Below are 16,534 nucleotides of genomic sequence, written 5' to 3'. Positions count from 1 at the left end.
GGCTGTGAATTTGCTCATTGCTATTTTTATCTTTTTGTGCATTATTTTGATTATTGCCGTAATCATTAAACAAACAGGTTACTCATCAGTTACTCAGTACTTGAGTACTTTTTGCCAACATACTTTTTACTTTTACTCAAGTAAATATTTGGGTGACTACTTCTTACTTTTACTTGAGTAATACATCTCTAAAGTAACAGTACTCTTACTTGAGTACAATTTCTGGCTACTCTACCCACCTCTGGTCGGGACCCAGGGTGTGCATCTGTGCATCAGTTGGGGACGTCTCTGTGCTGCTGACTTGTCTCCACTCAAGATGATCTCCTGCTGGCCCCACTATGGACTTGACTCTCACACTATTATGTTAGATCCACTACAGATTGGACTCTCACACGATTAACTACATCCACTTGACGTCCATTGCACACAATAACTCAGATATAGTAACACAAGCGAGCAGTAGAGAATATGGAGTGTTTTTTGGTCTAGAACATGTTTTGCTTTATTCACTATTGGCGTGTTGTTTACTACTTTATGTTGTATATTTTTTTACATGAGATTTCCAGTTCATTTTATCATTTATTATTATACCCAAAAATGTGTTTTCTTCTACCCTTTCAATATTTTACTCCGTCTAGCTGTATTTGTGTTTGACTTTCTCTTCTACTGTTACCAAAAAACGTTATTTTAGTGTTACCAAGATTCAAACGTGGTCTGTTTTTGTCAAACCATCTTTTTAACTGATTCATTTCTTCTGTTATTGTTTGCATTACATTTATTCTGTTATTGTTTGTATTACAGTTCACATGCTTTATAATTTTTGAAGATGTCATCATTCTAAAGCAGGGGTCTCAGATACGCGGCCCGCAGGCCAAATGCGGCCCGCGAGACGTTATTTTGCAGCCCCCACCTTAATATTAAAGTTTAATGTTAGTGCGGCCCGCAAGTTTTATATGAATGGCGCTTGACAGCGTTGTGTTATTTGGGTCAAAATGGATCTTTCAACGTTCTGGGTTGCCTACCCCTGTAGTAGTGAAAAAGCGGCAAATGAGTGAAAGCGACAGAGACGTTGCCATGGAGACGGGGGTTTTCTTACGTTCCTGGCTGCAGTCACACCGCGACACTTTTACGTCAGTAATAACCGTCCCCGATAACCAGCACCAATTCAAACCGTTATTTGTTTGTTTTTTTGTTTAATTTGCATTGCCTCACACGAATAACATTACATATGTTTCTATGTAACGCTGGATAACACTCCAGGAGCCGTCACTTTTTTGCGCTCGCTATCTCGGTACTTTCCTGGCTATTATCCGCCGACCGTAGTGTTGCTATAGGGAGGAAAAGCATAACGACACACATTGCGAAAATAACATTATTCTCCGTGCGTCGGCTAAATACAAATATATTCCACAACCATAAACATGTCTTTTTCAAAGCCTGCAGTGAAGAGAAAGGTTAGTGATGAGCAAAGACGATTCCAGGAAAAGTGGGAGATGCAATATTTCTTTGTTGAGCACAGGGGCTCCCCGATTTGAAACGTCATTATACAACTAAACATGCTGAGGAGGAACATTCCCTCTAAGGTACGCGCCTGTGCAATTGCACACTGCTCACGTGTTCTCTGCGCACAGCAAATCTAGGCCGCGCACAAGATCAAATAAAAAGATAAGCGCATAACAGTGTGCACGTCTGCCGTCCCTCACATGTGCGCCACTGAAAGCTCAAAGAGTATTGCTCACACATATGAAAACATTGGAGGTAGGGCTGGGCGATATATCGGTGTAAACGATATATCGTAGGTTTGTCTCTGTGCGATATAGAAAATGACTATATCGTAATATTCGATTATATGTTCTCTCACAGTTGCTTTTAGCTGCGTGCATTACATTACTGGCGTTTCTCACCCCTTCTTCTCGTCTCCTTCTCACAGAGACATAAAAGAAGCCCGCCTTGTTACATACGTCACATACTTGTAGCGTCACACGCTCTCGCCGAGAGCTAACGTTAGCATGGCTAACGTTAGCTGATGCAGATCAAGTTGCTTTTAGCTGCGTGAATTACACAACAGGCGTTTCTCACTCCTTCTCGTATCCTTCTCACGGAGACGGAAAATAAGCCCGCCTTCTTACATACGTCACATACTCTTGCGAGTGTAGCGTCATACGCTCTCGCCCACCAGAGAGGTAGCAGCATGACTAACGTTAGCTGAGGCAGGTCGAGCGGAGCTTGTGACATTACAAGAAAGAGATGGGTGTGAAACTGATCACAAATGGAGGAAGAACAATAAATGCCCCCCAAAAAAAGCAGAGGGTCCATCATCTGGCGGTGGTTTGGCTTCAAGTGGGAAGATATTCAGCAGACAACAGCAATATGCAAAGTATGCAGCAAAAGTGTTACTACAAAAAGGTAGCAGCACAACTAATATGTTCTTTCATTTGAAAAGTCACCCGCAAGAGAATGAAGACTATTTAATAAATACACTTTTGGTCAAATGACTTAGTTGTGATTTCCCTCTCTGCATAAAAGTTTAAAAGTAGCATGTATTAAAGGCCTACTAAAACCCACTAATACCGACCACGCAGTCTGATAGTTTATATATCAATTAACATTGCAACACATGCCAATACGGCCTTTTTAGTTTACTAAATTGCAATTTTAAATTTCCCGCGAGTTTCTTGTTGAAAACGTCACGGAATGATGACGTGTACGCGTGACGTCACGGACTGCAAGGAAATATTAGCGATGCACCAAACACGGCTAAAAGTCGTCTCTGTTCATGGCATAATTACACAGTATTTTGGACATCTGTGTTGCTGAATTGTTTGCAATTTGTTCAATTAATAATGGAGACTATAAAGAACAATGCTGTTGGTGGAAAGCGGTGGATTTCAAACGAACATGTTTCCTCTACGTCAACCAGCATGTTTTTGGATGGGGAAATTGTCATATATATCTTACAGGGGACATCAATGGAGATTACTCGTCGTCCTGCAGCAGCTGTCATGTCAAAAAAGGCAGCTGTGAGCTTGGCTCCTCGGCTTCTCTCTGAGACACTAGCGTGTTCACCACAGCCATCTGACCTCGAGGTATGTCTTTACAATCTTTAAAATCTCACTAAAACACTATTAAAACAATAAGCAGAAAAGGGATCTTACAGAATTATCCTAGTAAATGTGTCAAACAACATCTGAATGACTCACTATGCAATCGCCTTTTCTTTTTTTTTTTTTTTTTCTAGTCCTTCGCTATCAATATCCTCAGCCACGAATCTTTCATCGTCGCTCAAATTAATGGGGAAATTGTCGTTTTCTCGGTCCGAATAGCTCTTTTTGTTGGAGGCTCCCATTATTTATATAATGTGAGGATGTGATGAGCCCTCACACGGGTGACGTCATCATCTGCGACTTCCGGTACAGGCAAGGCTTTTTTATTAGCGACCAAAAGTTGCGAACTTTATTGTCGTTGTTCTCTACTAAATCCTTTCAGCAAAAATATGGCAATATCTCGAAATGATCAAGTATGACATAGACTGGACCTGCTATCCCCGTTTAAATAAGAAAATCTCATTTCAGCAGGCCTTCAATGCAGTATGAAGAAGAATGTTTTAATGTAGACACATAGAATCATCATACTGCTGTGATTACATGCATCAAGTGTTCATTCAAGGCCAAGGCAAAATATCATAATATATATCGTATATCGCAGGGGTCGGGAACCTTTTTGGCTGAGAGAGCCAAGAAAGCCAAATATTTTTAAATGTATTTCTGTAAGAGCCATATAACATTTTTTTTTAACACTGAACACAACTAAACGCGTGCATTTTTAAGTAAGACCAACATTTCTAGAGTATAATAGGTCTCTTATTCTTTGTAATAACATTGTTATTCTGAAGCCAACAGTGGAGGGGGCGTGGCCTGCGGGCCTGCAGCGAAGCGGGGTGTTGCCAGGATCGGGCTCGAAAACGGCGACAGGTGCTTAGACGGCCCATCTGGGCATTGTTATCTAATCACCTGTCGCTCTGTTATAAGCAGCAGCCAGGAGGAGAGACGGAGTTGAGGCTGAAGCAAGAGCGCGAGTGAGAACGAAAGAGAAAAAAACAATTGCTGGAGAGCAACTGAGACTTATTGAAAAATAAAACAATATTGTAACCTTAAAACAGGCTCTCATGTCGGTACTTGATGGTCTCAAGAACCCCCAGGAGGGCAAGCCCCACACTAACCAATAATAAATAAATAACTTCTTACCATTAACGCAACTTCTTGAACAGGTGCGGTAGAAAACGGATGGATGGATTAAAAATGCATGAAAATGTTTTATATTTTGAACGTCATTTTTAACACTGTGATTACAAGTGGAATTATTCATTACTTATTGTGTTAAGTAATGTCAGCTCAGATTTATCCGAGAGGCGGATGCAGTCATCAAAAGAGCCACATCTGGCTCGCGAGCCATAGGTTCCCTACCCCTGGTACATCGCAATATGGCATAAAAATATTGCAATATTAATAAAAGCCAATATCGCCCAGCCCTAATTGGAGGGAAAATTGCTGAGGAGTATGCACAATTTTTTGGAAGAAATATTTTCTTGCGGCCCAGCCTCACCCAGACTCTGCATCTTGTGGCCCCCAGGTAAATTGAGTTTGAGACCCCTGTTCTAAAGTCTAAAGCAGTCCAGTTTCTCATGAGAGGATATTTCAGATACAAGGTAGCAGTGATGGTGCAACATATGGCGCACCTGTGGAAGCAGCAGTTGCCTTTGTAAGATGTGAAAGATGCAAAGCAAAAAAAAAAAAAGATGGTTTGGTCTTTTGCACCTGATCTTACCTTTTGTTGTCTTCTCGCCATGTCAGTGGGCTGCTTGGCGTTAAAGGGATATGCAATACACCGCATGACAAACACGTACAGCTGGAGTCTCTTCTTCCTCTCCTCTTCGTCCCTCTGCATCTTCTCTAGGTCCTCCTTCTCCTTGTCGCTGCCCACAGAGGGGCTGGGGCTCGAGGCTCGGCCACCGGCGCTCACTCGGCCGCGGGGCTGGAGCGCCCCTCCGCCACTGTGAGCGTCGCTGGCTCCGCTTGGTGACGGCCGCGCGCCCTTGAGGATCTTCGGGGCCGCCACCTCTTTGCGCTCCACCTCCGGGATCTCATCCCCTTCCTCCTCGCTGGAAGACGGATCTAACATGCCGGGCTTCGGACGGAGGCTACAAGTCAACTACCGCGGCAGGAATTAAGCCACTTCGCAGATTCCAGTGGAAACGAAAACTGACTTACTGTCCGAGAGAGAGAGAAATGACTCGGCGGAAAAACTACAATGTCGTAGCGTATCGTCGCTTTTCTTGCTTCCTGTCTTTTATCAGTCAATCAGTCGCTGGTTTCATGAGGAAAGATTTAGGGGAGGGGCGATGATGATTGGAGCTGGAGGAGAAAAGGGCGGGGCCCGGAGGTAACCGTGGTGCTGCAAATTGCTGCTCTGGGGTCAGTTTTAGCAGGCTTGAGGCACAACGGCCACCTGATGATACGTGCGGGTGCAGTACATGGAAGTCAGCATTAGCAACAAAAAGTAGTTTTTGGGTTTTGTTTTTTTCCAAAACCTTTATTTAAAATAATAAAATTAATAATCGATTTAAAGGCCTACTGAAATGATATTTTCTTATTCAAACGGGGATAGCAGGTCCATTCTATGTGTCATACTTGATCATTTCGCTATATTGCCATATTTTTGCTGAAAGGATTTAGTATCAATCAATATTTACTTATATAGCCCTAAATCACTAGTGTCTCAAAGGGCTGCACAAACCACAACACAAACCACTACGACATCCTCGGTAGGCCCACACAAGGACAAGGAAAACTCACACCCAGTGGGACGTCAGTGACAATGATGACTATGAGAACTTTGGAGAGGACGAAAGCAATGGATGTCGAGCGGGTCTAACATGATACTGTGAATGTTCAATCCATAGTGGATCCAACACAGCCGCGAGAGTCCAGTCCAAAGCGGATCCAACACAGCAGCGAGAGTCCCGTCCACAGCGGAGCCAGCAGGAAACCATCCCTAGTGGAGGCGGATCAGCAGCACAGAGATGTCCCAAGCCAATACACAGGCAAGTGGTCCATCCTGGGTCCCGACTCTGGACGAGCGGTCCATCCTGGGTCCAGACTCTGGACAGCCAGTACGTCATCCATGGCCATCGGACCGGACCCCCTCCACAAGGGAGAGTGGGACATAGGAGTAAAAGAAAAGAAACGGCAGATCAACTGGTCTAAAAAGGGAGTCTATTTAAAGGCTAGAGTATACAAATTAGTTTTAAGGTGAGACTTAAATGCTTCTACTGAGGTGGCATCTCGAACTGTTACCGGGAGGGCATTCCAGAGTACTGGAGCCCGAATGGAAAACGCTCTTTAGCCCGCAGACTTTTTTTGGGCTTTGGGAATCACTAATAAGCCAGAGTCTTTTGAACGCAGATTTCTTGCCGGGACATATGGTACAATACAAAGGGCAAGATAGGCTAGCGCTAGACTGTGTAGTATTTTATACGTAAGTAGTAAAACCTTAAAGTCACATCTTAAGTGCACAGGAAGCCAGTGCAGGTGAGCAAGTAATATGATCAAACTTTCTTATTCTTGTCAAAAGTCTAGCAGCCGCATTTTGTACCAACTGTAATCTTTTAAAGCTAGACATGGGGAGACCCGAAAATAATACATTACAGTAATCGAGGCGAGACGTAACAAACGCATGGATAATGATCTCAGCGTCTTTAGTGGACAGAATGGAGCGAGTTTTAGCTATATTATGGAGATGAAAGAAGGCCGTTTTAGTAACGCTTTTAATGTGTGGCTCAAAGGAGAGAGTTGGGTCGAAGATAATACCCAGATTCTTTATAGAGAACATCGACGATAATGTTCGCAACTTTTGGTCGCTAATAAAAAAGCCTTGCCTGTACCGGAAGTAGCAGACGATGTGCGCGTGACGTCACAGATTGTACGGCTCCTCACATCAGCAGCTAGAGCTATTCAGACCGAGAAAGCGACAATTTCCCCATTAGTTTGAGCGAAGATGAAAGATACGTGGATGAGGAAATTTAGAGTGAAGGATTAGAATTTTTAAAAAAATGCGATTCCAGTGGGAGCGATTCAGATGTTATTAGACACATTTTTTAGACAATATTTATTTATATTTACTAGGATAATTCTGGAAAATCCCTTATCTGCCTATTGTGTTGCTAGTGTTTTAGTGAGATTAAATAGTACCTGAAAGTCGGAGGGGTGTGGCCACAGGTGTGTTGACGCCAGAGTCTCTGAGGGAAGTCACGGCAGCTGCAGCAGGACGGAAGCTCAGCTGATGTCTCCGGTAAGAGGCGACTTATTACCACAATTTTCTCACCGAAAACTGCCGGTTGACATGTAGTCGGGAACCATGTTCGCTTGACCGCTCTGATGCATAGTAAAGCTTCATCTTCGGGAATTTTAAACAAGGAAACACAGGCTGTGTTTTTGTGGCTAAAGGCTAAAAGCTTACCACCACCATCTTTCTACTTTGACTTCTCCATTATTAATTGAACAAATTGCAAAAGATTCAGCAACACAGATGTCCAGAATACTTTGTAATTATGCGATTAAAGCAGACTACTTATAGCTTGGATCGGGCTGGAAAAAAATGTCCCCTGCAACCGGTGACGTCAAACGCACGTGTCATCATACCGCGACGTTTTCAACAGGACACTTCGCAGGAAATTTACAATTGCAATTTAGTTAACTAAAAAGGGCGTATTGACATGTGTTGCAATGTTGATATTTAATCATTGATATATAAACTATCAGACTGTGTGGTCGGTAGTAGTGGGTTTCAGTAGGCCTTTAAACTATTATACAAACATCGGGTCTGTTGAAATATAGAGATGATGGTCTTTAATTTGACCTGCTGTTGTACTCTGTCTCAAAGTGTTAACATGGTACATGGGTTATACTTGTATTGTGCTTTTCTACTTTCAAGGTACTCAAAGATAGACTGACCACACGTCCTCTTTTCCCCGGACATGTCCTCTTATGAGGGGCTGTCCGAGCGGAGTTTCTTAAAGGCCGACTGAAATGAGATTGTTTTATTTAATCGGGGATAGCAGGTCCATTCTATGTGTCATACTTGATCATTTTGCAATATTGCCATATTTTTGCTGAAAGGATTTAGTAGAGAACATCCACGATAAAGTTTGCAAATATATATATATATATATATATATGTATATATTTTAAAACAAAGTTTCCCTACAGGAGTGTCAAGTTGATCATTCACAATTTTTACAGCAGAAAGAAGAAATGAGGAAGCCTTGTACAACATAACAACACCTGATGGAATGGCATCAAATACAACGGCAAATAGTTTGGGAGTCACAGGGACCTTAAAATGTTTGAGAAATTATTGGTAATAGCAACAAAAAGTAGTGATGGGTCGGCTCTTAAAGCTGGCTCTCTGGTGTAAATGGAAAGGTTTTTTCCAGTCTGTTTTTACCTTTAAAGGGGCAGTTGGCAACCTTTACGTGGATTCCTTCCCAATGCCTTTTAAAGGAGAGCTGCGATTTTTGGGGTGGAATTTAGCTTTGTGAACGATTGTAGTTTGAACGATCCCTTAAAATAGTCTAATCTGTCCATGATTGGCAACCTGAGCACACTTGTACATGTACACAATCGGATTAAATGCCTAACTGGAATAAAAATGTATCATGTAAACTCGCCAATCGGAATATTCTGACCCTATCACACACATTCAGATCAAAATGTCCCTCCGTTTGAGACAAGTGGTTTATGCCGATAGTCATTCAGATTGGAGCGCATGAAAACACTCCTTCCAAAATTATCTTTACTGCGCATGTCTTTGACATCAGCAAAACTTTGGTGGTAGTTGGGGGACCAAATTTAATAGACCATTCAACATGTATAGAAAGAAGTAACGTTATATACTGTTGAGTTTGTCCTTCAAAAACCGAGACTAGCAAAAACAAAAGTAAGGTCTGAAGTGTCTTGTGTCGATGTAACAATAAAAGGAGGAATTCAGTAGTCGTCTCTACAGTACGAGCCGTTTTATTCATGGTCTTACAGCTACTCCGAGGGCTAACTGCTAGTATGGAGGGCACAAAACAGCTTTACACAAAAAGAAAGGTAAAACAAAAGTAGTTAACAGAATTGTTGTATTGTAAGGTAGCATGAAGGAAAGAGCCGGACAACGACGTGCAGTGTTTACTTCCTTTACTCAGAACTCTTCTTCGTTGGTACATACAACAGGTAGTCTGTATTTTCTACACGCTACTGCCACCTATCGGAATGATATGTAACTACACTTAGTATGACTATACCACAAGAATGAAAAATCAATACATGTGATAATGATTTTTTTTTTCAGCGTCCATGTACACAGTAGCATTCTAATCCAAATTATGATCAGATTAAATAAATTTTTCCCATGTACACGTGACTAATGTTACTTGTGTTGCTGAATTCCTTTTGTTTAACAATTAAATAGTTGTTTTACCTGTACATTGCCTTTCTGTCTCCTGCATCTTGGGGTCAAAACAGAGGATCTATAATGTAAAAAAGGTTGTGCATTATCTAGGCAAAATTTTTAACAGAAAAACACTATATCATGTGTTATGGAGAGAATAAAGAAGTGTTTTAAATGTAGAAAAAAAATTATAATATGATGCATTTAAGTTACAAGCAAAAAAATTTAGGGACAAGCATCCCCATTATTAGTTGCCCTAGCAAAGGCCACAGTGAACCCCATAAGTTCCAACTAAAAAAAATGGTCTTACGTGCGAAGCAATTTGGGCATAGTACTGCAAGTTTGCACCATACTGAAGCAGAATGAGTCAATAACGCCAGCCAAAGATACAAAAATTGTATCTACAGGACAGATAATTATCCATAAAAGTTTAGAGAAGCTGCTAATGGTGTGTTTGACAGAGAAGCAGCTGGAAGGAGGTACTGTACATGTCCAATCTCCAAAGTAAGTGCTGAATATAAAATTAATATTTAGTACATTATAGATACAAAGATATGTATATTAAATATATATATATATATATATATATATATATATATATATATATATATATATATATATATATATATATGTATTGATTGGATTATCCAGAGAATAGTGCTCGATACCGTGGTAGAGCGCGATATGTAGGTGTGGGAAAAATCACAAGACTACTTCATCTCTACAGAACTGTTTCATGAGGGGTTCCCTCAATCATCAGGAGATTTTAATGGAAGCATTCACACGCAATGGTTTATATAGGGCACAGAGTGGGTGGGTACAGGCAGGCGTAGGGTGTGGTGATTGGCTCATGTGTTACCTAGGAGGTGTTTCCGTCTGTGGCGGCATGTTGAAATGATTTCACTGCGCTTGTTGAGGGATGATAGATCTGGATGATATATAATAAACAGTTTCTCTTTTAAGCATAGGTTGCATCTTTTATTACCACTGTTGTAAGGTGTGCTGGATGCAAGAATTTGCCATGTTATTGAATATTCAACATTATTGTCTTCGAGGTTCCAAATGTGTTTGCTGAGTTCTGTAGAATTCCGCAAAGTCTGGTTTCTAAAGGAGGCGTTGTGATTATTCCATCTTGTTTTGAATGCTCCTTCGGTTAATCCTACGTACGTGTCGGATGTGTTAATGTCCTTGCGTATTACCTTTGCTTGGTAAACGACTGATGACTGTAAGCACCCTCCGTTGAGAGGGCAATCAGGTTTCTTGCGACAGTTACATTCCTTATTGGTTTCAGAGTCGTTTAGCCTGGGGGTAGGCAGTCCTTTTGCAATTGCTTTGTTGTGGTTTGAAATGATTTGTTGTATGTTATTCATACAGCTGTAGCTCAATTTAATGTTGTTCTTGTTGAATATTTTTCTTAGGGTGTTGCCTTTGGGGAAGTGTTTGTCGATCAGAGTGAGGAACTTGAGGCCGATGTTGGTTGAGACGTTTTTACTGAATGGCGAATTGTACCAGATGATGTTGTTTCGTTTTCTGCTCTTTTTTGGTTGGTTTCCTGGAGTGGGTTCATAGGTGAGGGTGAAGTTGTATCCGCTTTCATCAAGTGCTTTCTGGTACGGGGGGGGTTGCTTGGTCGAATTCAGCTTTGCTAGATGACAGCATCGATAGCCTTTTATTAATTCCGGTAGGTATTCTTTTCGTGGTGGTGGGTGGGTGGTTGCTGTCATGGTGCACGTATTGGAGGGTTGTGTTGGGTTTCGTGAATGGTTGGTAGCTGTTATTTCTCAGGTTGAAAGTGACGTCGAGGAAGTTGACGGTTTGCTTGTTGGCTTCAATCGTGATCCGTAGGCCGTTTTCTTTGAAGATTTGGCATATGCGCTTCTTGGTGTTCTCGCTGCTCCTTGGCGAGGCGCGGCACACTGCCAGTCTGTCATGTTTAAAAAACGCTAGCACAAGTGGCAAAAAGGACTGAGAAAGAAAGATGAGGAATGCTCATCAAACACTTATTTGGAACATCCCACAGGTGAAATGACCAATTGGAAACAGGTGGATGCCATGAATGGGTATGAAAGCAGCTTCCATGAAATGCGCACGAACAAGGATGGGGCGTGGTTCATCCTTTTTGTGAACAAATGCGTTTAAGAACAACATTTCTCAACGAGCTATTGCAAGGAATTTAGGGATTTCACCACCTACGTTCTGTAATATCATCAAAAGGTTCAGAGAATCTGGAGAAATCACTGCACATAGGCAACAAGGCCAAAAACCAACATTGAATGCCCGTGACCTTCAATCCCTCAGGTGACATCAAAAAGCGACATCAGTGTGTAAAGGATATCACCACATGAGCTCAGGAACATAATGCTGCTTGGGCCAGGGCATGCAAGTCAGGGTTAAAAGCAGATTGGCTGAATTTTTGACAATTAAGAAATCAATGTACTTCTCCACCCTTTTTCGGGCGGGAAAGGGTGGAGTGCCATCTCCGGGTTGGGGAGGAGACCCTGCCCCAAGTGGAGGAGTTCAAGTACCTAGGAGTCTTGTTCATGAGTGGGGGAAGAGTGGATCGTGAGATCGACAGGCGAATCGGTGCGGCGTCTTCAGTAATGCGGACGTTGTATCGATCCGTTGTGGTGAAGAAGGAGCTGAGCCGGAAGGCAAAACTCTCAATTTACCAGTTGATCTACGTTCCCATCCTCACCTATGGTCATGAGCTTTGGGTCATGACCGAAAGGATAAGATCACGGGTACAAGCGGCCGAAATGAGTTTCCTCCGCCGGGTGGCGGGGCTCTCCCTTAGAGATAGGGTGAGAAGCTCTGCCATCCAGGAGGAGCTCAACGTAAATCCGCTGCTCCGCCACATCGAGAGGAGCCAGATGAGGTGGTTCGGGCATCTGGTCAGGATGCCACCCAAACGCCTCCCTAGGGATGTGTTTAGGGCACGTCCAGCTGGTAGGAGGCCACGGGGAAGACCCAGGACACGTTGGGAAGACTATGTCTCCCGGCTGGCCTGGGAACGCCTCGGGATCCCCCGGGAAGAGCTAGACGAAGTGGCTGGAGATAGGAAAGTCTGGGCTTCCCTGCTTAGGCTGCTGCCCCCGCGACCCGACCTCGGATAAGCGGAAGATGATGGATGGATGGATGGATGGATGTACCTCTCTCCTTTGGAAAGTCAATTTAGAACTGAAAAATGTTAAGGTTTCCGCCTTCCGCCCAATTGTAGCTGAGATAGGCACCAGCGCCCCCCGCAACCCCAAAAGGGAATAAGCGGTAAGAAATGGATGGATGGATTTCATTTGACGTTTAACAACCTTTAATTTTTTTCACAAAATAAACGAACAGAACATTTTCAAGTGCAGTTATGGGAGAAAAATAAGAACCTGAGATTTATTTAAAAAGATATAGACAAAAAATGGAGAATACTTCCGTCTGTGCATATATTAAAGCACACAAAAGGTACAACAAGAACTGTGCTGTTGCCTTTAAAGGAGCCGTAAAGATGCCTTGTTTTGAAACAATACATTAATCTGCGCTAAGAGGAAATAAGTGTACGGGAGGAACACGGCGTATGATCAACAGCTGCATTAGAGTGTGTGCATTTATACTGAGATATAACATGTGGATGTAAAAATAGCAAAAAACTAACTATCTGAGAAATCTAACTAAATTAGTATATGGAAACATAGTCACTGTGGTGTAGGGCTGCAAATAATGATTTATTTCAATAGTTTTTTCAAGTCGTCGACAAATTATTGATGTTTATCATTTGCTATACACCCTAGAGTAAACTAAATTCAATCGTAACAAAACAAAAACACAAATTAGAGAGAAAGTGTCAGGTAGGCTCAAGCACAGCTTGAAGTGTGACCCCAGGACGTAGAGACGGCAGGCATGTCCAGAGAAACAAGGCAGGTAAAAAAAAAAGCATCCTGACTTCCAACCAGGGTCAAGTGAGGGTAGGAGAACTTACGCCAGATGTGAATTTTTAACGTTGGGCACGAGGAGGATTATTCTTCCGGGATGACATTAGGAACTCCGGTGACAGCGTGCAGGTAGGAGATGATTTATTCTCAACATAAATCATATTACCATGAATTGATTAACGTGGACCCCGACTTAAACAAGTTGAAAAACGTATTCGGGTGTTACCATTTAGTGGTCAATTGCACGGAATATGTACTGTACTGTGCAATCTACTAATAAAAGTTTCAATCAATCAATCAATCATGTTATGGTTACTGAGGGGAGGTAACGGCAACGGACACCAGAGGGGGGATTGTAGCTCTATATATTTATTATATATATATTAACCATATATATAATAATCAAACAAAAATAATATAAGTGTATGTGGTGGGTGGCTATGTGTGTGATTAGCTGTAGTGTGTGTTACCTAGTGTTGTGTTGGGCGAGTGGAGGGACAAGGCATTAAGACATTCCTTTCGACAGGCAAATTCAGGGCGAGAGAGAGACGTCAAGAGATCCGGGTCCAAGTGGTAGCTGGAGATCAAAGAGGCAGCCTGGGAAGCAGGGGAACGACGACGAAGAATGACGAGACACACAGCAACGTCAAACACGTAAACGGAGGTCTGCAGTAGGATCGACCCGACAGGACAATAAAACACAGAGGGGAAAACAGAAAGAGACCAAGGTTGCATAAGGCATCCGAGGATCGCTTACTGTACACCAACAGAAGGTTATATTCCGGCGCGAGATGGCAGATTGAGCAGGCTTATGAAGGTAGCTCCTTCATTACAGGCAGGTGCGCTGATTGCCAGTGAATGATTGCAGCTAGTGGCTGCTGCAGGCGGAGACGCGCTCCGCGCGTTCCTGGATGTGCGCGGCAGTGGGCATGTCCCGAAGTGCGACAAGCAGAGCACAAGGATGAGCCCTGGCCGTGACAAATCACATTTAATATGAAAACAAACAAAACAAGCAAAGACAAGGAGTGCGTGCCGACCGCATACAGGAATCTAACGAAATACCTCCCAAAGAAACACTTAGACGGGACTTAGCTTATGAAAAACCACAGGGCACCAACGTGACAGTTGCATATGAGCAAACAAAAGTATCAGACTAAGTGACGGGGAAAGGCAGGACTAAATAGCTCTCTTATTAGTGCTCGGGAACAGGTGAGCGACCCGAACACTAATCAGTGGCAGGTGAACATAATCATCACCCGTAACAACCAAGAAAACACAAAACAGGGGAGCTGAAACAGAATTTAAACAAAAAATGAATCAAAACCCAAAATAATCTATGACCCAGCATAAATAGTTGGCAGGAAAAAATACAGGAAGCACAAAACAAGAAAACAAGACCACTGAAATGAAAATAACACCCAGCACAGGATAATAAACACAAGTCCAAAACCATGAGGGTCATGACCAAACAAATGGTTTTACATTATTACCCCAAGTACAAAATACAAGATATTCTATTTGTCAATGTGCCTGAAAAGTACTACAATATTGTTTACAGCCAACCGGTCTGAGAAACAGAAATACAATACGGCAAGGGGTGAAGGACAGGAAGCTGTTGGGTTGCCACATAGACTGTGCCCCAAAAAATATTGGGAAAAACAATGACAGTAAGATGGAGGAGGGAGAAAACAAAGCCATCTCCAATACTGTGCTCATGTAGGGTTTCAGCAGATATAAGCACAAATAAAGCACATAATACGACTTACAAACCTAGACTTGCAATCGGGGGGTAGGGAAGTTAGGGCCGTTACAGAACTGCAGATTAGGATGTGTGGTTTAGGCGAGTAAATATGTTTCAAAGCTTGTTAATTCCTGGCCATCAAATTGATCATAATTTCACTGTGAAGAGCAGAAAGCTTCTCCGAGATGTTATCCAGTGTGTGATTTGACTCAGAAATCTCCCCTTTTTGAGTGTGTACAGCCCTGCCCATACCGTCAATCAAGACGGGCAGTTTATGACTTGAACGGCTGCCATCGTCTTTTGAATTTGTCAATAAACCCAGGCAATGCTCAATCCAATTAGCATATGCCGTGTTAATATATGTCCGAATAAGTACAGATAGTTTAAATGTCCTCAACGGAAAGAATCAACAGGCACACGACCACCAACTTCTCCCACACGTCCATCGTGTATTCAGAAGCAAACGTCCCATCAGACCAGACAGGGTCCCCCAAATCAGAGCTTCTTGTTGAGAAAAGCTCGTCAATTGCGGTGAGAGACCGGTTTATCAATTCCATGTTTTAGATTTGTTGAACAGTGCGAGGAGAGGCTCCAAAAAAAGTTGAGACGACTAAGAGTTTATAAACACAGTGAAAAATAAATCAACAGACTTAAAGTGCAAGATTTCCTGTTAACATGACATTCAGTGTAAAAAGTGTTGTATCCAGTACTGTAAGGGTTAATTAGTTGCAATTATTTACTTAAAGGAATGAAGGTGTAAACATCAACATTCCTGGCAGTCTATCAATCAGAATTGTATCAATCGACAATGATCAACTAAATATTGCAGCCTTACTGTAGTGTAGCTAATAAATAGCAGTGACATGACCGCCATACTGACTGTACCTTGCAGTTTTAAAATCAAAACACAAATAAATGTACTATATATTCATGTTAGCATTTAAGATAGCTAGCGATTAGCCACTCAGTTATTAGCCCGAGGCGTCACCTGGCGATTACCGTGCTAGTTGCCAACTAGCGATTGGCATGCTAGTTAACAGCTAGCGATTAGTGACTCTATACCAGGGGTGGGCATTACGTTGATCGCGAGCTACCGGTCGATCGCGGAGGGTGTGTCAGTCGATTGCAAGCCAGACATTAAAAAAATAAACATAAAAATGAGCAATCATCAATCTTCACCAAGACTTCACTTTCGTCAGTTGTTTGACATTCTCGGTACCCGAGGATCTTGTGAGATGACGCTGGCTGCTTTTTTGATTGATTGAAACTTTTATTAGTAGATTGCACAGTTCAGTTCATATTCCGTACAATTGACCACTGATTGGTAACACTCGAATAGGTTTTTCAACTTGTTTAAGTCAGGCTCCACGTTAATCAATTCAGCTCA

The 16,534-nt window shown here is 42.4% G+C and overlaps 1 protein-coding gene across 4 annotated transcripts in view; it reads right to left on the bottom strand.

Annotated features, from left to right (window-relative positions):
- The window catches only part of cadpsa (Ca2+-dependent activator protein for secretion a), a 342,730-nt gene extending 337,363 nt beyond the window's left edge, over positions 1-5,367 (bottom strand). For all 4 annotated transcript variants that reach the window (XM_061874508.1, XM_061874509.1, XM_061874511.1 and 1 more), the window contains exon 1: positions 4,825-5,367. In XM_061874508.1, coding sequence (XP_061730492.1) covers positions 4,825-5,178 — 354 coding nt within the window. In that variant the 5' untranslated portion in view covers positions 5,179-5,367. The remainder of the gene's footprint in view (positions 1-4,824) is intronic.
- Positions 5,368-16,534: the final 11,167 nt, after the last annotated feature.

Source organism: Nerophis ophidion, linkage group LG16, assembly GCF_033978795.1.
Source record: "Nerophis ophidion isolate RoL-2023_Sa linkage group LG16, RoL_Noph_v1.0, whole genome shotgun sequence".
In the NCBI taxonomy this organism is placed as follows: domain Eukaryota; kingdom Metazoa; phylum Chordata; class Actinopteri; order Syngnathiformes; family Syngnathidae; genus Nerophis; species Nerophis ophidion.
The sequence above is the reverse complement of the archived record's forward strand: the minus strand, read 5'-3'. Positions and strand labels throughout refer to the sequence as shown.